Source organism: Melopsittacus undulatus, chromosome 6 (assembly GCF_012275295.1).
Source record: "Melopsittacus undulatus isolate bMelUnd1 chromosome 6, bMelUnd1.mat.Z, whole genome shotgun sequence".
Lineage (NCBI taxonomy): Eukaryota > Metazoa > Chordata > Aves > Psittaciformes > Psittaculidae > Melopsittacus > Melopsittacus undulatus.
The window spans coordinates 30,097,230-30,124,140 of NC_047532.1; the positions used below are offsets into that span (position 1 = coordinate 30,097,230).

At 51.4% G+C, this 26,911-nt stretch overlaps 1 protein-coding gene across 1 annotated transcript in view; it reads right to left on the reverse strand.

Annotated features, from left to right (window-relative positions):
- Window positions 1-26,911, reverse strand: part of CACNA1E (calcium voltage-gated channel subunit alpha1 E) — a 95,137-nt gene that overhangs the window by 62,445 nt on the left and 5,781 nt on the right. The window contains exons 3-7 of the mRNA XM_034064406.1: window positions 23,338-23,443; window positions 22,757-22,896; window positions 12,282-12,385; window positions 11,385-11,537; window positions 10,898-11,079 (exon numbers count right to left, since the gene is read on the reverse strand). Of these exons, the coding sequence (XP_033920297.1) occupies window positions 10,898-11,079; window positions 11,385-11,537; window positions 12,282-12,385; window positions 22,757-22,896; window positions 23,338-23,443 (685 nt within the window). The remainder of the gene's footprint in view (window positions 1-10,897; window positions 11,080-11,384; window positions 11,538-12,281; window positions 12,386-22,756; window positions 22,897-23,337; window positions 23,444-26,911) is intronic.

A 26,911-nucleotide genomic window follows, 5' to 3' on the forward strand; every position in this document is an offset into this window, starting at 1 on the left:
AGGAGCCCCACCGGTCACCACATCCCCTCAACACCACACAGCCCCATCCCAATGCTGCTCACTTCTCTGCCAGCCTCACAGAGCTCCTCTTCATTAACACTTTCCCAGAGCAAAAGTTTTACTACAAAGAGCAGCTTTACATGTTTCCAGGACTCTGATGCCAGGTTAGCCCGGAGTGACCTACCTTTGGCAAACCCATGATTCATTTTCCTCTTTTGCTTTCCAAATCTGTTCCAAAAAGGCATGTAATCGAGGTCAGGCTTACAATCCTATTCCTGCCTGCCTTAGTTTTTTCCCCTCCTCCCCCCACTTTTAAATATAGGCATCACATTCACTACTCTCCAGTCAGATGGTGCCTCCCCCAACTTGATGGAGTTGTTAAAAATACTTGTTACCAGACCTGCCATTTCATGTGCCAGCTCCCTCTGAACATGGGGAGGGGGAAGCCATCCCAAGCACTGGGCTGATGGGGTCTCAGCACTTGGCTTCCCCATTGGCTGCAGTCATGGCCATATCCTTTCCCACCATACAGCCTTTTGCTGCCTCTGTCTTTGTGTTGACCAAAGCCATGCCCAAATCTCCCCAGCCACTGCTTCACTATGCCTTGCTTCCATCTGCAGAGGTAGGGAACTGCTCATTGTCCCTTTGAGCACCCTTCATGAGGTCTGTGTCAACATAACTTTTGGCGGCTCCCAGAGAACTTCCCAGCTTCTCCAGCACCAAGATGCAGTTGTCTTCACTGAATAGCCCTTTACCCCATCCCTTTGGAGCATCACTTTTTGTTAATATCCCTCGTAGGCCATGGTTCATCACCTCTGTCCGCTGCATCTTCCCAGATGTTTTTTCCCCTTTGCTGAAGGTACTAGGAGGTCGTCATATGCAGAAGTCAGGGTAGACCATGCAGTTTAATCCACAAATTACACAGACACCATAACTCCTTTAATGAAGAAATTCCTGACTTCTGCCCTAGGCTCCCAGTGCAGCAGACCAGGTCCCACCACTCACTCAAGCACTTTGGGAAACAGAGGAGTTACTTGACACCTAACTTTGTTGCTTCTTCCCTTTAACACAACCACCTTTTCCTTATGCACCCCACCAGCCTAACTCACCACCACCCAAACTCTCCCATGCCCACAAGACCAAGAAACACATTTGCTACTGCTTCCAGGCATACCCAAGACACAAACACAACTAATGTGAGCTTTTCGGTGAAGACTAAAAAGCCACAGCCTCACCATGGGACTACACACCCAAGGGTGCTTCTCATGTCAAAGCTCTGGTGGAGACTCCCAGTTGGAGCCGAACCACCACAGTGACATCTTGGACACAATGCATCCTGCAGCCAAAGAAGCTTCCAAGCCTATATAAATGACACTACCAAGACGTGGGAGCTGGACCCTCATGGGGTAACAGAGCTGGCACGGTAGGTCCCCACCTGGTGAAGGAGCTCCCACCAGCTCCCATTTCTCAATCCCCAGCACAGGGCTATTCTTTTGGCAGCTCTTGTGGATTTTTTGTTGGGAATTTTTTTTTTCCAAAGGGCGGGAAAAGGCACAGGGAGCTGCAGAAGCAGATCTCACTCAGGGGGCCAGAAATCTAAAGAAATCTAAATATATACCCAAGTCAAATGCAAAGCACAAGCTCGCAGCCCACACGTACCCTCCCTCGGGCTGCGTTTGCATGGGAAACTTTAGGATTTCTTTGCTATAGGGAGGGGGGGGGGAGGGGGGAAGGAACCAAAATCAGCACAAATTCAGTCTCTCCTAGCTAAAAATAAACAGAAAGCACATTCTGCCTGTGCAGGGTGCCTTTAATGGTTACTCACTGCTCACCAGCTCAGGAGGGGGGACAGGGGACTGAGGCTGTGAGCATCCAAGTCATTTAGAGAGCAGCAGGTCCCAGGGAGCTACTGGACTACATTCACACAGAGATCCACCCTTGTTGATTCTCTAGTGTCTAGTAACAGGCCTGAGTTCCCACTTCTCTGGAGAGGAGGGGAGCTTTCTGCCCTTCCCAGCAGGAGATGTGTCCTGGAGACCTCCATGTCCAGTTTGGCTAACAGCAAGGGCACACACTAAACAGCACATAATTAGATTGGGGTAATACACATTCATTACTGCAACCAACTGGCTGCAACATGTTTGCAGTGCAAAATGCACAGGACCTCCAGCAGCATGGGTGGCCCCATCCTGCTCTCATCACTGTCCTCTGCCAGGAATCTCCATCCTAGTCCATGGACAGCTCCCAAAGGGACCATGGCTTTGCTTGCACTGCAGGCAGGCTTTAATGGGCAAGGATGGGGTGACCAAATTGTCCCAAACCTCATGGCTGGGCAGATGAGGTCTGTCTGCTCCCCCAGGTTGCAGTCGTAGCAAAGGGGTGTGGGGATGAAGGTGAAAGCTGCTATCTCAGAAGGTTTTGCCCTGGGCACTGTGCCTGCCTCCCCCAGCACTTCCCAAGGGCTCACTACCTGGTGTGGGGAGAGAGCAGTCCTGCTTGGACAGCAAACACAACATATCCCCAACTTCCACGATTTGTATGTGAAAACCTTGGCTCGGCAACTCTTTGCCTGGTGGTGACACACTCTCTGTGCCCCTGCCACATGTAATGGCATCCCCCCCAGCATCATCTCTGCAGCCCCTGACAAGCTCCTCCCTGCAAACCACAGCTGCATCCAGCTGAGAAACACACGCAGGCCAGCAGGAACAGGCACAAGATCTTCATACCCCAGCAAAAAAGGAAAAAAAGATAATTAAAAAATACCTTACAGCAGATTCCCTGGCCTAACCAGTTCCCTCAAGACCCTGACACCTGCTGCTACTCTCCCCAGCACAATAACAGATCTGTTTCTTTCCTTTAATAGCAGTAATTTAATCTCCTGCATGCAGGGCCATGCTTCACTCCCCGCAAGCCCTGCCTGGTATCCATCAGCAACCCCAGCACTGGACAACATCTCGATGAAAATGCTTTGCTTTCCCGAATCAGGTTAATGAGGAAACTGGTACATTTCCTTTGCAGGGCCAAAGCTGGCCTACTGCAAGACATATCCTGACATGGCCATGTATTGGAGTCTCCATGCAGGGTGGGCACCTCCTGCCCAAGGCTGTGCCTGCAGCAGTGCCTTTCGCTGACATGTGGTGCTCTGAGGTGCTGGGGACAGGCAGCAGGCAGGAGTCCTAGCAGAAGGGTGCATGAATCTAAACAAAGCCCATAGGCATACTTGTGTCTGTGTATGTGGGGGGGAGGGAAAGGGATGAGGAAACAGGAAAAAAAAAACAAAATACTGCATTTTTCTGCTTTCTAAATAGAATGTAATAAATACATTGCTAGAAGTTACTAAAATAAAGTCTTTTCAAAGCATCTGAAATAGGCAGAGAACAATGTTTGTTCAGTTCTCCTCTCATTCACTGAGAAACTGCCCTCGTACTGATTCACAACCCAGTTCCCATACATGCCTCCTCCTCCTCTTCTGCCCCCCCCCCCCCCCCCCCAGTCATCCTTCACTGTGACCTCTCAGCTGCCTTCACCTCTGCTCCAGAACTCCAACCTTCTCCCCCACACCTGATTCCTCCTCAGCCTTCCAGCCACTGATGTGGGCACCCACTAACTGCCCCACAGGTAGAATAAACTTCTCTTGATGGAGTATTTGCAAAGCTCCTCAGTCTTCATTAGACCCAGTGCTTGGCTAAGACAGCACCAGTGCAACTAGTGCAAGACCCTTAGCATTGGGCTCAGTCCATGCCCACCTGGACCCAGAGCTTGCATGCTGCAGCAGGGCATGGTTTTCATGGCATCAGCCTTGTGGTTGTTTTTCAGTGGGGGCTGGTGATTGCCAGGCTGGATCCCTGCTTTGAGTATGCTGCAAGCCCAGAGAGGCAGCTTGGGCCCCATGATGCTTCCTTTGATGAAGGGACATTCCCAGCTCCAGCTGTGATGCTCAAGGCATGAGACCCATGCACCTCACTCAAGAACCCCAGCTGACCCCAATCTTCCTACAATCCAGTCCTGATGCACAGCAACATGTGCACCAATAGAGGCATGGATACAGCTCTGCAAAGCCTTACTGGCAGTTTCAAGTACCAAACTTGCTAATGAAATTACAGGTCCTGGGCTTAATGAAGGTGAGCAATGTGAGACCAGGCAGCACCAAGACCCCTTTCCCACCTCCCATCCTTAAGCCTGGAGTTGCTGGGCAGTACTGGAGCATCAGGGCCAAAGCATCAATGCCTCCAACAACCCCTTGGCTCCCCAGCTCCTGCCAGCAGATGGTCTAGGAGCAAGGAGGGGGTGGGCAGGGAGCTTTTGACAGAACATGCCTGCAAAGCTGGGGATCCAGCAGACATAGTTTGTTTCTTGCTGTGTCATTTCAGCACACACACACAGAGGGAAAAGGGAGGAAAAAAAAGGCTGAAACATTTGGCAAGCTGGCAAGGGTCTGGCTTTGCTAAGCACAGAGAAAGAGCCATTCCTTCCAAAGGGAGAAGAGGGTAAAGCAGACTGGCGGCTGCACTCGTGCCTGTCAGGGATGGGCTCCAGCAGCCACGGCTGGCAGCACACGAGATGCCAGCTTGGGCACCAACATGAGCCATGTGGGGAAAACTATCTCATTTCATAAAGTTAGGAAGGTTTTAAACCTTCAGGCTGGAATTTGAAGTATTCTCTCTGAAGTCCTAGCTAACTTAGTCACATCTAAAACACTCAGTGTTTAACGTTTCAGAGAAGGAAACAGGAAGGGGCTCTGTCCTGCAGTGACAGGAGTGCTGGGGACTTTTTGGATGCCCCTGTGCCCCCCGCCAGGCACAGAGCACAGCCTGCTTTGCCCGCATGGCCAGGAGCCACCAGGAATAGCTGCAGAGGCATTAAAATCTGTGCTTGCTACCAAGCTGCTAAGAGCACTGGGTGTTGATTAAATTTTCATACCTCCCCAACAGGATATTTTGTGTGTGTTGGGTTTTAATTTAAAACACACAAGAAGGGACTCCTTTCCCCTTTGCAAGCATTCCAGCTTGAGAGCCTGGCATCGTCTCAGAGCACTGAGGGCTAAAAAGCCAAGCGGTTTCCCTCTTTCATCATCTCTCCCATCTCCTCTGCTCTCCAGCCTCTCTCCCTTCTCCTCCCCTCCCCAGAGATCACCTCTAGCCAGCACTGCTGCTTGCATAGGAGCCACAACTACAGCTTCACACTCACAGCTTTACCCTCCACAGTGCCCTAAGGAGCAGCACAATAGGCTTAGCCACCAGCTGCGAGACCACTGATGAACTGAGCTCCTCCAGTGTTCTGCCCATCACCATGGTGTCAGGGCAAGTGCTGTTTTGGGGGGATCACTGCATTGCCAGCCTTTCCTGGGGTCTTTGCAACCCTCAGCACATGGCTGGCACTGCTGCAGCTCCTGCTCTGGGACTAGGGACCCTAGGTGCAGGAGCCAATGTCCAGAGGATCTGCAGCAGCACCTGGAAGCACTGAGGCTCATGCAAGTTTCCCAGCTTATCTCAGGTCTGAGAAAACCTCAAAAGGAGCAATTCTTCTCTGGCCGAGTCATTAATCCCTCTGCTCCCTGGCTGCCCCAGGCACTGCCCTTGCTCTCCAAAAGGCAAGAGGCGAAACCCACCCAGACCTGCACAATGCTCACACTGTTCACATGTAGGTGCTTCAGGGAGACTAGATGAGTGCTGAGCATCCCAAGGGACAACCACGACACCCTGGGAATTTACGCCAATGAACAATGAGCAATTTTCTACATACACACACTGTGAAAATTAACTGCTTTGCAACAGATTCCTCCCCTGAGCCTCCCTGAGGCCACATGACTACTGCAACTGGGGAGCTGTCAGGGAGCAGGATAGCCAAGCCTTACACGCATCTCTGATCCATGTGCTCCAGCACACACAGTGATTCAACATATCTCCCTTTCCCAGCGCCCCAAATCAAGGCTACCTGTACAGTCCCCATTTCAAAAAGGATGGACGTTTCACCACACCTGAAAACCTACCTCCTGCAAATCTCAGGTTTGGTACTTCATAGTCAAACCCAGGCCAACTTCTGAACACCCAGCTCGTGAAACCCCAACCTCTGCGTGAGATTCCTCTTGGTCCTTTTCCACCCCACATTTAGAGGGGATCCCACACACTATGGTGGCACCAGGCATCAGCACTCCTGCAGGATGTCCTCCCTGTACATCCTCCTGGCCACACGTGGTGGTTGAGTCACACTTGCTGCAAACCCTGCTCCTTGCAGCAGCTCGCATTCTGCAGTGGCTCTTGCAGAGCCTCTGCTGCCGGGCTCTGCATGCACAGCTTGTGCTTCGCACCTAACCAGAACATTTGCAACTGCCTGGCTGCTTGCAGGCGGCTGTTAAGCTTTGCACAGGGCTACAGGACCTGCACACACCACCTCCCCTGAGGCTACAGCACACAGATCTGCCCACAACTACTGCATTTTAGAAGGTATTTTGGATGCTGCCAAGGATTTGATTCCCCTTCCCTCAGCAAACACTCTTCTCTTGCTGCAAAAGCTCCCAGAAGGCTCCCAACACTCGGCACTGACATTTCCTAAGGCTTCCTGTAACTTTTGCCCTCCTGCTTCCCTACAGTCCCAATCCCTTGCGCCACAAGAGGCCTTTTGGGTTCATAGCACGCATCTGTGGTCAGCTAGCTCCCATTAGGCCTTGCCATGCATTTTTAATTAGCAGCATGGATGCTCTTCCAGTGCTGCTTTAATGTGTGTGCTTAGGAGGCAAATGTTTACCCATCGCTGCTAATAGCTACTGTCCTGTCCAAAGTCAAGCCAGTCTTTGGCCCAGCTGCAGCTTGGTTATCATTGCCATGCAAGCACTCCTGCCTGTCTGCAGGCTGCTCCAACTCTTAGAATTTACTGGAGCCAAAACATTAGGATCAACAGGAATTCAACTTGATGGCAAGATCCATGCAGGGAAACAGCCTTTCCCCAACAGCAGGCTCTGATTCTCTGCACTGGCTATGCTGGTCCTGTGAAGAGCTTGGAGCCTCTCCTGGCGTGAAAAAGGGGTGCTCAGGAACATGGCCAGACATTTGCCCATGCTTGTACCCATGTTCCTTTGCAATTGCTCAGAGCTGCAACTGCTTGCATCTCACAAGCAGCCTCAGACCCCGCGAGCAACGCTGGCAAGACAAGCAGGCAGCCCTAGCTCCCCTGCAGGCATCTGCCCGCACTGGCATTGTGTCCGCACCTATAAACAGCACATTTTGTCATGGACTTGTGGTGGTGTTCTGCACTAACCACACACTGAGGGTTGTAGTACCTGTGCTGTGTGGCTGGTGTCCAGCTCCAGAGAGCACAGAGCAGTGCTCCAGCAAGGGACCCAGCCAGGACAGGCAGGGCTGACCCCTCTCCCTGCAGAGGCCACCAGGCCAGCCCACAGCCCCACCACATGCCTGCCACCAGTGTTTTAATTCTCATCTCAGCTCCCAGTAGCATGGGGGGAACTGGAGAATGGCAGCCCCAGCAAGCTAATCTCCTCCTCACTACCTGCAACCATAGTGGCTGAGCGCTTCCAAATGGAAAAGCAAATAAACAGTCTCAGTGAATAAATACAGCCCCCTGAGTCAGTGTTTCTGAGGAAATAATGATTTCAAACTCCTCTCCTGTTAGTTCTCTGGGACCAGGGAAGCCAGGCTGAGCACCTGAAGCCACCAGCACCACCGAGTGCCTGTGCTGTGTCCAGCCAGCCCCACAGCACACACTAGCAGCCCCTCACCAGCCCTGCCACCCCTCCTCCCCCTCCAGATCCCAGCATCACTGTTTAGTGACAAAACTGCCACCCAGACTGTGCCTCGTACTGGCACGCCTGCAGAGGTGAAGAAGTAGGACAATGAGCCTCTGTGCCAGCATTGTATTTCTCTCTGGTCCCTACAGAAATCAGGTTTGGTCTCAAGCCAGTCCAGGGAAGGGGCATCTGCTCCAGTATAAGAAGAGCAAAATACTCCTTAGACCCTGTTTTGGACCACAGAGACAGCCAGAGGATCCACAAATCTGAACCTTCCCTCCAAAACAAATTAGTTCCTTCAGGCTTCCAGGGATGGGAGATGGAAAAGCCATAAAACCCCACAATTCGAGGCTTTTTCTCCTTTTTTTTTTACCCGTAGTGTGATTTCTACTTAGCAATACAGCAGGCAAGGCTGATGAAAACAAGACTGAAGGCAATCACATTCATGAAATGACACACATGGAAAGGAATATGGGTCCAATTAGCTTTTTGTGATGATATCTACAAATTCCAGGAGCCATGCCTTCTAGACATGGTAAACAGTGGAAAAATGGATCTTAAAATCACGATACATATATACACTTATATACACAATACACAAGGGAATACTATAAGTAAGCAATTTGAGAGCCTGCTAAAGTGGTTTTCCTGCTATCTCACTCTCCTGTGTGGTGTTAACCTGCAAGGATGCAGCCTCCCATCACTTTACTCCAGCGGGAAAGCAGGGTCCCACACCGATTCCCCCAAACCTGGGGCATGTGCTGGGCAAGGTCCATGACTGCTAGCAGTGGGAGCCTGCTCTGGTTTGCTGCTCCTAGCAATGAAGGTGACAGCAGTACATCCCAGTGGCTTTCCATCCCTGCATCCCTCAGGCACTGTATCCCCCATGTGTATCCCTCATTGCTCTATTAAAAAAAATAAAAAGGTAAAAGCCCATTTTGCTGCCTCCAAGCAGAGAAAGGCCTGACCACCCATAGCCTTTGCAACCCAGAGGAAAGACAGCTTGTGTCCCCATGGAGGGCAGGAGACACAACCCAACAGTGCTGGGAACAGCATCTGTCCCTCACTGCTTCCCAAAGTGAATCAGCAGCATTTTATTATACCAAGGCCCCAATCCTTATGCAATTAAAAGCCAATGAAGGTCCTTAATCCTTTCTATTACAGGTAAGTAATAGCTGGTTCTTTGCAGAGGAGCAGGAAAAGGAGGCACTTTATGGTCCTGGCCATGACAGAGCATGTTTGCCTGGCAGTGCAACTGGTGCTGGGAAGGTTATTTGGATCTCAGGACTGTGGCCCCAACAAATGTCCTAGAGAGCCCCCAGTTTAGCAGTTGTGGTGGTAAACAGGGTATCCTGCAAGGTAGGTCCTGCAGAGCGTGGTTTTCAGAGCCCCCACCAACATCTCCCATTCCTACCCTCCAATAAAATCCAAATGTTGGATCAGCAAATCCCAGACACCGAATGGATCAGCTTCAGCTTTCTCGGTAAGGACATCTCAAACAGAAGGTCACCAGACTTTCTTGGGAGCTGCCAGTACAAACCCTCAAGGTCAATCAGACCATAAATTGCCTGTCCATGTAGCTCACAGGCTCCTTGCACACCTCAGCTGGAGCTCTAGCACAGGGCATGCTGCTGCCAATTGCTTCAGGCACCAAAGGATGAGGAGGAGGGGACATGGAGAGCACTGCACTGATGGAAGCAGCCCCTGGCTTTTGCAGTCACTAACACAAGAAACAAGGTGCAGGGCAGGTTGGTGGCACCAGCCGCAGGCAGTGCTGGGCATGCACAGGTTGCCGTAGGGTGGTGTGAGCAGGCAGCAGCTGCCCAGCATGCTAAAAGCAGGGGAATGAAATGCCAGGCAGTAGAAATCCCCTTTCATGCTATAATCAGTTATGCCTGGGCAATAGGTGGTGTAGTTAAATCTCTAATCCCATTGATACACCAGAAGCAGCCAAGAAATGGTCTTTTATCCTCCTGAACAGCCAGGTGGTTCAATCCTGCCTAATTCCCCTCCAGAAGCAGCAAGATCCTAACACCACCATCTCCTTTAGGAAGAGGAAAACCAAATACTCATAGTAAGACCAAACCCTTGCCATGAATTCTTCCTTTTCTAACCCAGTCTAAGTTTCACAATCTATCTGCCTGCACACACCATCCTGTACCCCCAGAAGGATGCTACAATATACTGAGCAGGAGGGGGACCCCAACACTGGCAGTATAGTGCCTTCACCTGGAGTGAAAAGCCAGCCTTTCTGCTGATGACAAAGTAACTGTCAAACTATGTTTCCCCACCACAAGATATCCAATTTGCCTCTTGCAGAGCAATGCCACTCTGCAAATCTCTGGGCATTATGGGAACCATGGTATAAGAACATTCCCAGAGCAATGACACCAAAATTGATGCTGAAATTAGGCTGGGAACAGAACTAGCATGGCTGCTTCTAGCCCATAAACTAAAACATTTGTATATGGTCAGCCACCCACAATGATACTGCACTTTGTGATCGCTTATAGCTTTTTTCCTGCTTCCAGCTTTGCCCCAAAGTTGCTCCCTGAGCACCCCAATGGATTAGGCATTGGCAACTTCAAGTAGCTGCAAACCACAGGAACCAAGCACAGTCATCCTTTTCAGGACCAACAGATGTTTGCAGCATGAATAGCAAAGATCTCAGTTCCCTGTCAGCCATGGAAACACTGCCTCTGCCTTAGGGAGGGTGTCCAAGCCCAGCTCCCGTGCCTTCCCAGGCAACCAGGAATGCAGGCACATCCACCACCTGGTCTGCAGGGAGAGCAAATGTGCAGTGCCCAGTAATCACATCCCCAGGAAGAGGAGGAGGAGGGAAGGGAGGATACCTTCCCAGGGACACCCCTCAAGCAGGAGAGTTGCTGCAGCCCATGTCCACAAGGTTTCACTCTTGCAATGGGTTGTACAACCAGTCCAGAGATGGAGGCCAAACCCTTATTGCTCCCTTTGCTCAGAGACATGTAACACACACCTCTCTTTCCCTCATCTCCTATCCAAATGGGAAGGACCAATCCCATCCCCATCACAAAGGGAACTCAGGATCTTACAGGTTTCCAGCACATACAATACCATCTCCAACCCCCTATCCCCATATCCAACTGTCCATTGAGACACCAGATCAGCACTACTCACATTGTACAGGACTGTGGTCCACCCTTCCATGGTGATGCACTGGAAGACGGTCAACACAGCAAAGAGGATGTTGTCAAACTGCGTGATCCCATCATTAGGACCTATCCACTCCCGGCACTCATAGCCTGGGGGGCAACCCTGCACCCCGCATGGATGGGGGGGGTCCAACTCCTCCAGTTCACCTGCAAGCACACAGAAGAGAGCCAAAGGAGGCAGAAGTAAGAGAGAAGCAGGGGACAGATGAGGAGAAAAGCCTGAACACAGATGGGATTGGGGCAGAGCAGAGGACCCTGCTGAGACTAGCACTGGCTGCACACAAACTGCTCCCATAAGAAAATGGGACATCCTGAACACAGCTGGGTGATGCCTTGTGTGCATGAAACAAAGGATATTCTTGGTCCTGGGCTTCCCACAATAGCTACTTGTGTTTATCTCAGGTGTCTGCCACCCGTGGGATGTAAAGCAAGAGCAGAGCCCTTTTCCCCACCTGAATTGTTTGTGTAGCAGGCTCGGTGCAGCTTCCCACTGTAGAATTCCAGACCAATGATGGCAAACATGAGGATAGCAAAAAAGAGCAGCAAGCCAATCTGGAGGAGAGGCACCATGGCCTTCATGATGGATTTCAGCACAATCTGCAGGCCTGGAAGGAGGAAGAAAGGGCACAGTTCAGCATGGTCATATAAATCCCTGCCTTGGACATGTCCACACCGCCCCTGGCAAAAGAACAGTAAGCAGAGAGGATGGACAGTCATCTGCCAGATGCAAAGAGGCCAGCATAGTCTGGAGGACTGAGGACCATGGAGGAAAGCACCATCCCAAGGGGGAGCAGGGAGGGCCAGGCTGCAGAGCAAGGCTCTAGGATGGCTGGTTTCTGGACCTGGTCCTGGCTGTGGACTTGGTGGGACGTGCCCCTTGCAACTCCTCCTCCCTCATTGCCCCATGATATGGATCCAGCACATCGCCTCACCAGTGCCTAAGGCAGGAGGGATGGGAGGACCGGTGTCGGCAGCAGCCTAGTTTCTTTATTTATCCCCGTGCCAGCAGATGAAATCTTGCAGAAAACTGAAATCTCCCCTGAATAAACCTCAGTCCTGAAAGGATCCACCCACCGCCTTCTGGCCAAGGAAGCAGAGCTGCTGGAAGGCCCCAGAGAGCTGCTGAGCTCAGCCTTGTGCCAGCACAGAGTAGGCTGGGCAGGGGGAAATGCCACCCGGGGACACTAAATGCTGCCACCCTAGAGTTCCCACTACATGGGGAGGTTTGTTCTGCTGTTCCCTGATTTCACCCTACATCTTTGAAGTGACACAAGGACCCCTCTCATGCTGAAGAATGCCAGGAATAGGTGCGGACACCCCGGGATGGAGACCAGGAGCATTCAACTTACTGGGGATGCCTGAGACGAGCTTCAGAGGTCTGAGCACGCGCACGGCCCTCAGCGTCCGCAGGTCCACATGGGTGTTGAAGTGTGTCCCAGCGGTGGCGAGGATGCTGCAGGCAGACAAGAAGAGAGCAAGAGTTAGCCCAGGCAAAGGCCTCGGCCACCCTGGTAGTGCCAATAACCATGTTCTCACACTAGGCTGGGGAAGACCATATGCCTCAGCAAGGACAAAGATTCATTGCCTCCCAAAGGCAACATGGCCAGTGAGCCCTGTCTGATGCTGGCATCAAAGCTCATGGGACACTATGGTCAACCAAAGTCACCCAGGGGCCACCCAGCCCTGGAAGCTCCCTTTCAATGCCCCCTACATAGCAGGATGGCTGGGGACAGCCCTAAACCACAGTGCTGGCCATAACCCATGCCATGAAATCACACTTTGTGGTCTCAACACTGCTAATGGCGAGCTCATCACAGCTACATGCGTTTAACCTCCATTCCAGGCAGGTGGTACCCAGAGATGGGGTTTGCTCCCTTGATGGTGACCCCGCTCCCCTGGCAGCACCCTTATCCATCAGCTGCTCTGGCATTTTCCACACATGGAGATTCCTTGGAATTCCACCTCTGGGATTGCTGAGAAGACGAAAACCTCACACGCATTCAAAAATCTATAGTAATAAAAGTTTGATGACCTTGGAAGGCAATCAGCAGGCACAGGAAGGACTCCAGAGGTTTTCTTCTAACATACAAGAGTTTTTTCAAGCCCATCTGGAAAACAAACTGGGGCAGAAGCAAGGTGGTGCATACCATGTCCAGCAGTGGAAACACTCAGAGCCCCTGAACTTGCTGGAGGGATGGAGATGCTGCAGCTTGGGCAGAGCTGCAGGAGCACAGACAGCAGTGCTAGAGCTCATGGCCTCCTCTCCCATCTGGGCTCAGTCCCCAGGTGCTGGCCAAAGAGGAGTAGTGAGGACTGCAGTAGAGGAGCAGGGGATGAGAGTGAAGGGGATGGGGAGGAGAGCAGGACAGGAGGAGGCAGCAACCTCAGGGTTGTTTGCAGTAATCTTAAAACTGAGGGAAATTGGGTCATTGTTCCACTAATTCATCTAATTACAGGCCAGAGCAGCTCTCTGGCGCTCTGAGCAATTAGCACTTTCTCTCCCCCTCTCCCTGAGGTACTGCAGGTACCTGCCCCTCCAAAAAGGCGGCTGGGTTTCCTAGGGTACCCTGACAGTAGAAATGCTTTCACATTGGCAAACCAGGTTGCTTCAACTCCTTTTCCTAGTCTCCTCTTCCTCCCTGCCCCAGAGCAAGGGGTCAGCTGCAAAGCCCAGCACCAGCAGCAGTTGGGATCACTCCAGCACCATCCACAAGTCTCCGTGTACCAGGCTGCTTATCCTGATATATGCAGGATCTTTTACCCTTAATAGCATTTCCCTTTCCTCCATGTCCCAGCCCGTGACCAGCCACCACTACCCACAGAGTTGATGGGAGAGCAGAAAAGGGACTTAATTAAGTCAGGAGCTCCCAAAGGCTGGGGAGAGCTGCGTTGTTAAATTGGTTGTAAGATCAAAATCAATAGCTATGATAAAGCAAGGCCACTCCACAGCATGTGGGAAAGAGCACAAGTGCTTTTATCTCTTTCACATAACCTGCCAACGTTCCCCAAAATACCAGCGTAGAGGACACACAGCACCCAACACTGTGCTGGAGACCCAGAGGTCCTCCTTCAGCTTTTGCTCTACATCTTCCAACACCTGGGCTCCAAAAAGCCTCCCAGAGGGGTGGGAAAAAGGCATCTGCAGCCCCTGCACAGACTCCAGTCAGGACTGAGTGTCTCCAGGCCAGAGATACTCCTGGACTGGATACAGGCTCCAACCCTTCTTCCAAGGGCTTGCCAGCTAGAAGGCTCCTGTCAGCAGGGCAGGATTGACAGCTCTCTCCTACCACCACAGAGCAACATGAGCTATAGTCCTACACAGCCAGGCAGAGTGATAGAGGTGGAGCCCTCACAGCTCCCAGCCCTGTGACACATCTCCTCCCCAGGGCAGGACCACCACCTGAGGCACTACTGGTCCAGCACTGCAGCAGGGAGCAGAGTGCCCTGGCTGCAAAGTCCTCCGCTAACCCAGATTTGTTTGAAGGGCTCAGGAGCTGTCCCGCTGAGCCTCCAGGCAAGGTTCAGGCGATTTCAGGGCACTGCTTCCCAGTGCTCTAAATTAGCTGCTAAGAATGGGACTCCTCTGTGGCAAGGTGACATGCTCCTTGTCCTTGCTGGGGGACAAGGGACACCATGAGCTCTTTCAGAAGCAGGTTTGGACAGATCACCAGACAGATCTGCACTGCAGACGTGTTTCCTGACCAATGACCTACCACTATGAAACAGGTGCTCGTACATCCTTTCACACCCCCTGGTGAGGGCAGATGTACTGGCAGCACACATTGCTGGAGCAAACCCATCCATCCCAGAACCACAAGGCATCTCAGGGACTGAGCAGCTAATAACAAATACATTGCTCAAACCACACCATCCTGCTCTGGACTTCAGCATCTCACCTATTAACGGCTTATTAACACTATAAGCATGCTTTGGGGGGAGGGGGGTGTTTGTTGTTTGGGTTTTTCTTCAGAGCACCACCCATATCACCCCACACGACTCATTTTTGATTTACTTATTGACATATCTTAAAGCTTCTTGTAGCTCCTCTGGATACACAGCACAGAGGTGAGACTTGGGCTGTGACAGACCTTCATGCTGACCCAGGGCAGCGCTCCGGTATCTGTAGAACAATTTAAACCCTTTTCGATCATTTACAATATCTATGTCTGATGTGCTAATAATTATTCTTTATTTTTAGGCAAGGACCCAAACTAAAATTACATCTCACCATCCAAGTTATTTGAAAAAAGCTGCCAGATTGGGCTATAAAAATCCCAATGATCTCATGCTTTTCATCATATGTACTAGAGAAAAAAGAAGGGAAAAAAGTGAAGGCGTTTTTATAGGTCACCCAGGCAAAGGGGTTAGTTTTACTTCTTCAGAGGAAAGGGGGAAGAGACACTTCAGGTGGAGAAAAGAGGAGCTATTGGAAGAATGCAAATGAGAGAGGAGGCAGGATGGGAAATATATGCAAATCCCCAAAAGTATAATTGAATAGTGAGCAACCACTGGCAGACAAACACATGCTGGAGGGGGGAGGAATGCAATGCTTTGTGTTTGCAACCAGGATGATTGTTTTATTTATTTACAGGTTCTGGAGCAAGCTCCCACTGGACCAAACGCACCTGCCGGCTTTGAGCTGGCTGCATTGCTCAGCCCTCAGGCACTGCTCCAGCCTGCAGCAGCTGAGCAAAGCACACACTTTCTCCTCCAGCTGAAGACCTGCACCTATGGATTTCTCTTCCCAGGGGAGGAAAAGAAAATGGGATAAATCACATTTAAAATTACTCTCTGCTCTATGGGACTTAGCAGAGTAAACCATCAGCTATGTTCAAAGACCCTGCCTACACAAAGCTCTTTTACTAGCACAGAGCAAGCACCGAATTTGGACACTATCACACACTACAGCACCCACTGTGCCTCCACTGCCCATGCCAGGGGCTGCACATTGCACCCACTCCAGTCCCAATCTTCCCATCAGGAGCAGCACCTGCAACCCTGAAGCCTCAGCCCTCAGGAGCAACATACACAGCTCAGGGCATGCTGCAGAGGACTTCACACCAGGGACCACAAGCAAAGGCTGAACCCCCAATAATCCAATCAACCTTTGATTGTATCCCTTGACCATTGCCATCAGGGACTGCTGCGGAGTCACATGCAGACAAGCTGTCCCAGCAAAGGGCAGCTCCAGGGTGTGCTATGTGGAGGGAGGGAGGGATCAGCTCAGACAGACTAATCTCAGCTCAAAATCTGGGGCAGGGAGGGGGCTGGCTGGCTGGCTGACGTGCAAATTAATATTTATAATTAAGTGGAAAGGCCCCTGAAGGCTTGCACTGCCACCTGACTTTACGAGGGAGACTACTTCATAATTAATACACTGGTCAAACGGCTGATGGAAAGTAAGTTACCTGATAAATTTACCCCATTCTTGCCCTTTTCTGCTGGTGAATCAATCCCTTCCTCTCTGCAGACAGCATCATGAGTAGTAGGATGTACTCTAGGCTCTTGGGTCCAAACCCTGCCCAAGGCAGGGCTAGTGGGATTGGGACATCCACCCCAGCAGAATGAAGTGGTCCTGCTTTGGGACACCAAGGGACAGGGACACCAGGTCTAAGTCCTGCTCTCAGCAGAGTTCAGAGCAATCTCAAAGCCTCCATCATCTTTACGTGCTCTTTCTAGGTTTTGAGGCCATGACACAAGTGGATTGCACTGCTGCAAAGCCAAAGACTGCTGTCTTTCCCAGCAGCTTCAAGAGCCCTGAACTGAGCATCAACGACACCCTGCAAGGTGTGATGAGGATGAAGGACAAAAACTGCCTTCACTACCCTTTGATCTGGGGTATGAAATTAATTCCCAAGGCTATCCCTTCCTTTAGAAGCCCTCAGGGTTTGGTACATGAAGGAACACCCTCTCTGCACCCTGTGAGCTGGCCAAATCCTGCACCTCCCTCCTGCCTCCAGCCCCTGTGACACCTCAGTGGATAAAAGATATAGCAGAGAGAGATGCTGGTGAAACTGCATTTGCATATACATGACCTGGTGGAAACCTGAAGTCATTGCAAGGAGGTTGGAGAGCTGGTCCCGCAAGAGAAACGTAGTGTTGGCAACCACGTACCACAGCAAGATCAGTCTGAACTCATGCCAAAGGAGGAGTTTGAGACCCCAGGGATACCCACCTAAGCCTGGGTGACACCTCCTCCCCACAAAAAGGATGTGGTGGAAAAAAAAACCCTTTCCTCTTCCCTCAAGCCAGACTTTTACCCCACAACTACTCTCCTGGAGCAAGATCTATGGCAGCGCAAAGTAATGGTGTACAGGGGCTTTGTAGTTCAGCCCAATGCTCTGCCCCCTGAGCTTCTGAGGGCTTCACCCCAGCACGGGAGCTCCATAGAAAGGATGCCAGGGTGCAGAAGAAGCCCCTAGGGACTGCATACAACAAAGTGGTGCCTGGGAGGGGAGGCAATGCCCACAGGGACCACAAGCCTGTGGAAGAGACTGACTGACTCCACAGCACAATGAATGGCTGCAGAAAACCAGCCTCTGGGGAAGAGATGAGAATGACAGGGCAAGGCACATGAGCAGCATCACGCTGGATCCTGAGCCAGGGCAAGGCGGGATGCCTGTCTCCCCAAAGACAGAGCCATGGATCTGCCTGCCAGCGGTCTCCCCATGTCACCCCTTCCACCCACTCTCAGCACAGTAAAGCTTTTCCCCTTGTCACCCACCCCATCCTCCCACTGGGCTGGGGACGCAGCACTGCCCTTTGTACAAGGTGCCAATGTCAGGCACATCCTGTCACCATGGCATATGGCACATGAATCATTCACAAAGCTGAGGAATTAATTATTCATCCTAGCGAAAGACCAAACACTTTACTAATTGTCCTGGAAGGAAAGGGCTGGGAAGGAGGTGGGAGATGGAGCAGACATCAGGTTGGAAACCAGCATCATTTATGAAAGGAAAAGAAGGGAAGAAGGAAAAAGTTGTTGGGTGTGATCAAAACATTGCTCCACTTTTAAAGCTGGGGTTGTCTCTTTACTGGCTTACCCTATTGGACAACACTCCTTGTAATGGTACAGGCTCCAGCAGAACAACCATGTCAGGATGTTCCACTTGTGCTCCGATTTAACGCTTGCTCCCCAAGGCTCATATCCACTCCCCCAGGCTTCCTTGCCTGGAGGTGTACTGCACTCCCTCGATTAGGAAAATAGGTGTCAGCAGTGGGAGAAGAGCTCGTCCCAACCTCAGGTGTGCACACGTACATGTGTGTGCTCTTGCACATGCATGGGGTGCCAGGCACGCTGCTGGGGGGCAGCACCCCAAATCACAAGGAATATTCATATATTGCATCTCCTGGTCCATCTCTGAACCACCAAGATAAAAAGACCACCACCTAAGACACACAGAACTTGGGTTGCACTAGGTGCACTAACTGCCACAGGGTAAATCATCTTTGCCTCTGCCATGGGGGAGCTCAGGGGAACTGCAACAAGGGCATCTAGGCACTTTCCAGGACAGTATTCTCAAAATCTAGACAGCACCACAACAAACCAACCTGCCCCCATTGTCCGTATGTTCACGTTGCAGCCATGCAGCATGGACAGAAGCAGCCACCTCGGAACCGCTTTTTCCTGCTTCTCCCAGCCACAGGAGAAAATGAGGGCACAGGCGTGCGCAGCATTTCACTGGGAGGTCAGACGAAGAGGCTGAGCTCATGACTGCCACTTGCATTTGTAGGTTTTTGGGACAGCTGTCCAGACTTGGAGAGCCAGGCTTTCCTCTGCTGGCACAGGCTGATACCCGTCCAGTCAGCTCTGCGCTTGCTAAGGGCGCAGCAGGCACCACCTGTGATCACTCATTCCTGCCTTCCCTTGGCCACGCTCCACCCCACAAAACCCCTTAATGAAAACCACAGTGCCCAAGGGCTTCACAAAAGGCATCCAGGTGTAGCAGCTATTATTAAACCCTCAAAAAAAAAAAAAACTGATGCAGCTCTTCCTTTTAATGACCCTGGTGTATTTATCCTGGTTTCACAGTGACTGCTTCCCTGACTTCAGAGCAGCACAACTTCACAAGGACCTTTTGATTCACGTTTTGATTTTTCCCCATTGTGAGAAGTGTTCCCCCACCCCTTCACCTCTCACATAATGTATTATTGTATTACTGCTGCAACTGCTATAAAAAAGGGAACTCAGTGCTATGATGCTGAGGCATTGGAGTGTGTGAAGCACACACCCACCTGGATACTTGCAGAGGCAGTTTTTAACCCTTCTTTTTCCACAGGCGCCTTCAAATATGGTGTGGGACAAGTCAGGCTGCTACAGGGTCCTCGTTCTCTGTTCATTACACTAGTGACACCTGGGGAACAGGAAGCTGATTGATGCTTTAGCTGCTGATGGCTGAAGCTCCTTCAACCTCACCCTCTTAGGACCCACCAATTAAGAGGTCTCCAAGCACCCACTGCCCTTTCTGACTGTTTCTGAGCAGTTTTCCACTTTTTGGTCCAGAACATGCTGTATATATGAGTACAGCTTCATGAGTACAGCTTCAGTACCTGGACAGCTCTGGTTCATGCATGGGAAAGGTGAACATCCCCAAGCCTCAGGGAAAACAGACATTCCCCTCCCTGGTTCTACCTCAGAAAGAGTGAAGGTATTTTATGTATGCTTTTGGATACAAATTTTTAGCTGAGGGAGAACAGGCTGTTTTTTCAGGCAGTGATGATGATTTGGAAACCACAGGTTATAAACAGAGCAGGTTTACAAATGTGACTATTAGTTCCCCAGTGGAAGCTTTAGCATCAGGGAGTTTTAGGTGGGTGTTGATTTCCGTTAAGATGCAAAAATCTGGATTTATTGACATAAGAAGCAAACACCAGTTGAACCCAAGTCAGTGGCATCTATTCCTGCACAGGGTCCTGAGACAGCAGTAGCCCCTCATGTGGCTAATACACATGCCCAGGATATCCCACTACTAGTGGAAACCCCAACACAGTGTCTGGGACCACTGATGTCACCTGTATTAAGCACATCTCACATCAAACATGTCATAAAAAATCAGTGCAGAAAGGAAAAATCACTCTTGGAGGGACAAGGTCCAGTAAGCATGATGCTGGGTCTCTCTGGGTCCATTAGGGACAGATCCTGGAGTGGGATCCTGCTCACACAGATATCCTCTGATCCACCATCATGGGATGCATCAGCATCCCTAACAGGTCAGCACATCCCAAGGCGAGCACTACCCTATACTACAGATGCTCACAACATCTCCTCTGCCACAACCACTGCCCCTTGCTAAGTCACGACAAGATCCTAACCACATAGATCTCCCCAGCTTGATAGTCCCCATACAGACATTCCCACTTTATCATGCGTAAAGTTTTAGTCCACAAAGATGATCCTGAACCCACTGGTCGCCTGCACACATCCCCCGTGCAGACTTCACCGCCCGCCTTACACAACCGACATAGCATGAACCGCCAAATGCAAACCCTCTCCCACAAGCTGTTTGCAAGTCATTTGCCAGCCAAGGATTATTTGCTGAAGAAATTTGCCAATAATTCCACAGATCAAACAGACAAGAGTTTCTTGCGAGGGAGTCACAACCATAGCACCGAAGAACAGCAGCTCTATCAGCACCACACAGCAAAAGCAAGAGCTGAACAGCCCAGAGGAGCCTATGCCCTCATCCAGCTGATCCCCCAGTCACCCAATCCTCCCCAAAACTGGTCTAGAGTGAGTATTTGTGGATTGCCTACTTTGCCCATCATACAACAAAATTTGCCCCAAAAGGCCAGTGAGCTCATGCCAGCAGGCACCGGCACTTCTGGTGCAAAGCCAGCAGGTAACTGGGCATTTCTTGGAGAGAGTTTCATTCTGCTGGCAAAACATTAGGATGTGAAGGGACAGTAGTGAAGCAGACCCCAGAGGATTGCCCCCTCTAACTAGCAGTATCAGGGGGACCCAGGCACCTCCTGGCAGGACAGCTGGCACGGTGCTAACAGTCCTTCATGGACAATTGATTCCCTGGCACAGGGCCCGGCTGGGGCTGGCACTGAAAGGAGCTGGCGAGGCTTTCATGTGTGAGCAATTGCTGAATGCTGACTCAGCATCAGCTCGGTTACAGTCAGCTCACCCAGAGCTGTGGGGAGGGCAGGGAGAGGTTTGTGGCAAACCCGCCCTCACAGCCCAGTGCTTCCCCTTGGCCCAGGCTCTAAAGGATGCCTGGGCCAGGAGACAGCCAATGGGCATTTCCCAGTCACCCAACCACTTTCCTTACACTCAGTCCAGCACCAGAGCTGCACAATGAGGCCAGAACATACTCTTTTGTTGCTAACCATGGGTGACGTGCCCCACACTGTTCTTAGAGATGTGACCACTTTTGCCAGCCCAGGAGCTGTGTCTGGTTGCTCTCCCCACAAACCTGCCTTGCCCTCAGAAGCTATCCCCTGACAGTCATTCTGCAGATGCAGAAGAGCCAGCTACATCTTGTGTGATAGTTCCACCAACCATACGCAGCCAGTTTGCTACCCATTGAGAAGCATCACTCCACCAAGACATCCCACCTTCATAGGCAGACATGGTCCCACTTCCCAGCAAGCCCATCCAGATCTGCACTGGGCCAAGGGAGTCAAAGTGTTTCTGGTCATGTTCTCCTCAAGTCTACTCTCAGGCACAGTCCCAGCCTGAACCTTTCCACTATGGACAAGCAGCACCCATCACTACATCCTCAGCAACACCAGGCTCAGCATCCCCCTTTGTCCTCCAAATACCCAAACAGGTGTCTTGTCTCACATGGTGCCACCACACTAGAAGCCAAGAGACAGGACTGTGCAGCAAACAACTTGGGAGAGAACCCAGGTATCCTGCCTGAGTCTTATGCCTCAGTTTCCCAGACATCCCTGCAGCTTCTTTGTACCTCCCAAAGCTCACGAAGTGCTTGGATGTCTACAGGCTCCATCTGTATGCAGCAAACTAGCTTCTCTGAAGGTGATCACTGGCTTGCAAAAAGAAAGAGCTGCAATCCAGGCACCCCTTCCCAGGTCCCTAGGTAGCTGCAGACATTCACCTGCTCCCTTCATACAGTGAGGGGCCCAGGGGAGTCACCCTGGGGGACTTCTGCTCAAGGCAAATACTGCTGTTGTCTAACTCAAGCCCAAATGCCTCTGCTTGTTTCTGTGTCACCAGCACAGCCCATCACATCACACTGCAAGCAGGACTCAAATCTGGGCCACGTCCCTGGCAATGACACCACCAGTGACACGACCAGCACCTGTGAAGCTCTGTGTGCTACCACCCCCAGCGTCACTGCTGTACACTGGGACACTGAGTGAGCATCACCTGGGAACATGGTCCCACCCAGACCTCATTCCCAAACCTCCAGCACCAGGCCAAGGCTGGAAAGTGCTTGGGAAGGCAAGAAGAGAAGATATTTTTGCCCTCACCACGTAAGATTTGACCAAAACCTCTCCCAGATTACATCCAGTTGCTTATCAAGCCATGCTCCTACCTTGTCCTCACCTTTCCCCATGCCCAGAAAGGTGGCAGATGCCAGGCCAACAACTGAGGAAGCTAGAGAAGATACCCTCAGAGCCAGCCCTCCTCCTCATCTGATAGGGAACCATGTCTCTCCACCAGCTGCCCGCAGAAAAGCCAACAGAGGAGCATCCAGCACAGGAAACCATCCTCCCCTCCCTCTTTGGGATGAAGAAACAACAGCAAACCAAGGCCTTGGACCACATCCTGGAGCTTGTGTCCCCACTAGGACAAGCACCCATGCCCAGCTGCCCATCCCCACCCAGCACAGACCACACACCCCTGACTCACCCACTGAGGACTACGATGAAGTCCATGACATTCCAGCCATTGCGCAGGTATGAGCCCTTGTGGAAAACAAACCCCAGGGCCACAATCTTAATCCCAGCCTCAAAGCAGAAAATACCGATGAAGTAGGGCTCTGTCTTCTCCTGCCAGAGGGAAACAGAGTAACGTGGTGAGAGATGGAGATGGGGCAAACACAGCACCAGCCATTTCACATTTACCCAACTCATGTCCCATCCCACCTTCCCCAGCCCCATCCATTTTTGGGAGCTTTCACAACCCTTCCTCAGTCAGCATCAGTCTTGGAAATAAAAATAGGGTGACTATGACCCACCCAAGTTTTCCAGTCCCCCTTCCCTATCCCACTCTTTTAGGGGCTTAAACCTTCCTGAACCCTTTCCATAGAGGAATATGTGACAGCAGCCCCAGGAACACTGGAGGATCTGGTCCCAGAGGAAACCTCCCACCATACCACTCTGAAACCAGAAAAAAATGGCTAGAACAGGTTGGCTCCCCTTGGTTAATGACCCTGCTCACCCTCCATATCCCCCGACGCAGGGTGGAGAGGAAAGGACACGGGTACTTACTAATCTCCGTGACATGGGTGTCTTGTCATCCTCGGGGAGGTGCTGCTCAAGGGCTAGCACGATGCAGTTGGCAATGATGGTTGCCAGGATCATGTACTCAAAGGGAGTGGAGGGGAGTTAAGGAGAAAAGAAGAGGTAGATGATGTCCCCAGCCCACCGCTGCCCACCCTTCATTTCACCTGCTCATTAGCCACCACCACCACTTTCCCCACAGGAACATGCATACACACAGCTCAGGTTTTGCCTCATGCTGCTCCCAGCCAGGACGGTGAAGCCCCCATTGGTGCTGTTTGGAAGTGAGAGGGGTGAAAAGAGAACTGAGAGCCCCCAAGACATTCTTCGCTGAGCCGTTCTTGATGAGCCTTATCACCTTCTTCCCAAGTTCACGGGACATTAACCTTTGCCGGGACTGTGAACATTCTTGGAAGAGAGATGCAGCTTGTGCTGAGAGTCCAGAGGATGGACACAAGTATGAAGGTGGACAGCGAGGCTCTGACCAGACAGGGCTTCATCTTGAAAAGGGTTTGGCATGGTCCCTGACAGCATGGTTCCCTGGCATGGCATGGCATGGTGGTGGCCATGGTCAGCATGTTTCTGCATGCTATGTTCTTGTTGACAGCCTTCTCTATTCCACCATGAAGAAGCAGGAGATGGGGCTTTGGGAGAGGGGAGGAGAGAGGTCACAAGCTATCAGCAGCTCTGGTTGTGAAGCATCCCTGTGGGAGAAACCATCTGCACAGCTCAGGGAGGACAGAGCTTCCTTAGCAGGTCCTGGGGATCTGAGGTGGATCAGCCCACTCCGTGGCCCAGCATTGGCAAGGTGGTCATGCCCTGGGAACCAAGGGTCTCTTGCCAAGCATGCTGCAGGTGGCAGGGTGAGACCAGACAGTGCTCGGGAGCTGTGGAGCACCAGGCTGAGCATTCACAAATGAACTGATGGTGCCTGGGTCTGAGCTTCAATTCAGGCAGGGTGGAAATTCCCTAAGGAGACATCCCAGCTCAGCGATACTTCACGAGAGCACAAAGATTAGCAGTACATTAACACCAGGATCTGGCTGGACCCTTATGAGCATCCTAAATCCTACAGCCATGTCTAGGGTTTGCACACCCTTCTGCAGGAGTTGGCATCTGAGGACCTGAGTGAGTGGGAAGGGGTGGGCAGAGAAAAGGGCAGGCTGATGACCAGGAAAGCATCCAAAACTCAGCCCCCTCCTGCCTTTTGATTAACAGGACCTGCTGGTAGCAAGGTGGGGGCATGTAGCTCCCTCCTGCTGCCTGGCCCACTGCCAAGACCTAAAAACAGAGCAATTCCAAGCAACAGAATGGACACATCTTTCTGACTTCCCATCCATCTTTACCACATCTTTGCAATAAAAGACCTATTGTTCTCAATAACAAAATGAGGTGAGATTCATAAACAAGCAGCACACCCCTTTTCCACTCCTTCCATGCCAAAAAATCCCAACTATATTACTGTCACCACTGGCATCAGCAGTCACCCCAGGATGGAACTGCCACCATCCCAAGGCTTATGTCTGTGGAAATCAGATGTGATCCCACCTGGGATGGATTTTTCCATAAAGACATCACCCATGCTCCTACCATCCCAAGCTGGCACAGGGAACAGCACCCCAGGTGAGCTCTTTCACACCGCACTGGGCTTCTCCAGACCCATCAGCTTTAGGTTTACACCTCTCAGGCCAGAAGGAGCCAAATGCCTGTGCCATCACCTCGGGAAAAGGGATCATTTTCTTTTTTGCAACCTTGCTTTTTGTCCACTGAAGCCACTGACTACAGCAAGATGCTTTCAAACAGCAGCCCTGAGCCTGTGTGCAAGAGAAAATATCCCAGTGCTGGCCATGAGTGTGGGAAACTGTAAACCACAAAGTGACCCTGGTGGCAGCAACTCCAGCAGCAGCGACCCTGTTTACCCTGTGGCACATGGGCAAGGTGGAAGTGGGGCTGGACATCAGAGCAGTTCCCCAGAGGGCTGTCCAGGAGGGGTAGACAAGGAGAGCCTGCAGGAGCTGGGATTTATTTAGCCCAGTAGGAGGAAGAGCCAGGAAGGATTCAGCCAAGGCATATTTAAAAGGCCACTCAGTGAAATTAATGGTTGATAAGTTAGAGGCAAACCAAAAGAGAGACTGCTACAAAGCTCACTGATATGGTTGTCAGACCTCTTAACACAAGCAAGGATTTCATCACACAACTCCTGCAAAAGCCATGTACTTTCCCCGCTTCCAACCTCTAGCCGCACACTTCAGCTGATACCCAGACTGCAGCGCTTGGCCCCAAGCCACTGGCCTATTTGGGGTCTTTTTGTTTCATTTTCATGAAAGTCTGCACGCAATTAGCACAGGCTTAAAAGAAAACAGCATGTTAGTGGGGTGGTGCCGCCAGCTCCCCAGGCACCAGGCACATTTGCCTAGATGAGAAGTGTGGGAACTGCACAGTCCATCTGTGAGCCCCAGGGCATCTACCCTGCCAAGCATCCTGTGCTCCTTCCCAACACCCTGGGCATCTACCCCTGCATCCTCCCTCCTGTTGCTGCTAGTCCCACAAGGAAAACACACAGGTGAGAAAAAAAAACAATTGCTTCAAAGCCAGCAGTGGGAGAGCCCAGCCTGGCAGTGGCTGGGGGGCTCAGGACCACCTCTAATGGACCACTTACATTTCCTTGCTGGTTCTAACATCTGGCTTGACAGTGAATGGACTGTGACACATTTGTCACAGCCCCAGCAAGAGACCACATCCCCGCTCCACCCCCAGTGAGCATGTGGTACATGGTTTGGCAGATACCAAGCCTAAGCAAAACAGGGAATTGCTACCTAAGCAGCAACCTAAACAGGAGGTCACAGCCAAAAGTGACTCTCCAAGCCCTGGTAGCCCAGTTTTCCAAGGACCAGTGCCTGGGTTATCACATCTGGAGCTGGGGAAGAGCTGCAAGGCATCAACCCCATGGACACAAACCCCAGTAGCCCCAGCTGTGCCAAGTTTTGCAAGGCCAAGGGTAAGAAAACCCTCCCCAAGGGACAGCAGGAACACCTGGCTGAACTAGGGGAAATTTTATCTACACATTTCACTTCTGCCAAGCAAGCATCCCCCCCAGGCTGGGGTTGGAGACCACTGGACAATGCTCTGTCATCCCTTTGTTTACTCTCTCATTAAATGTCTAACTACACAACCTTCCAACCACCTGAAACACAGAGTAGCACTCTTTTCCCTGTGAGCCCAGTAATGAAAGCCAATCTCCCTTCAGCCTTCTCCTCCTCCTTTGTCTGGCTTCCCCTGAAGGATCATTAGGGAGCCGATAAAAATAGGTTTTCTTATTGATTTATCTCCTTTACCCAACACTCTCTCCCCTGCACTGTTGACTTGTTTCCTTAGCAACCCGGCCAGTCCCAGTGCACACCACACCTGCAGCTCCACACTTCCCTCCCAGTGCCTTTGAGGTGCAGAAGGTTCCCTCAGGCCATGGGGACCTCCCCCCATACCCAGGCCCAAGCCCACTGGAGCAGGCACTGCAGATAACCCCATGACTGGAGCTGGAGCTCTTTGGAGTGTCTGGCAGGAG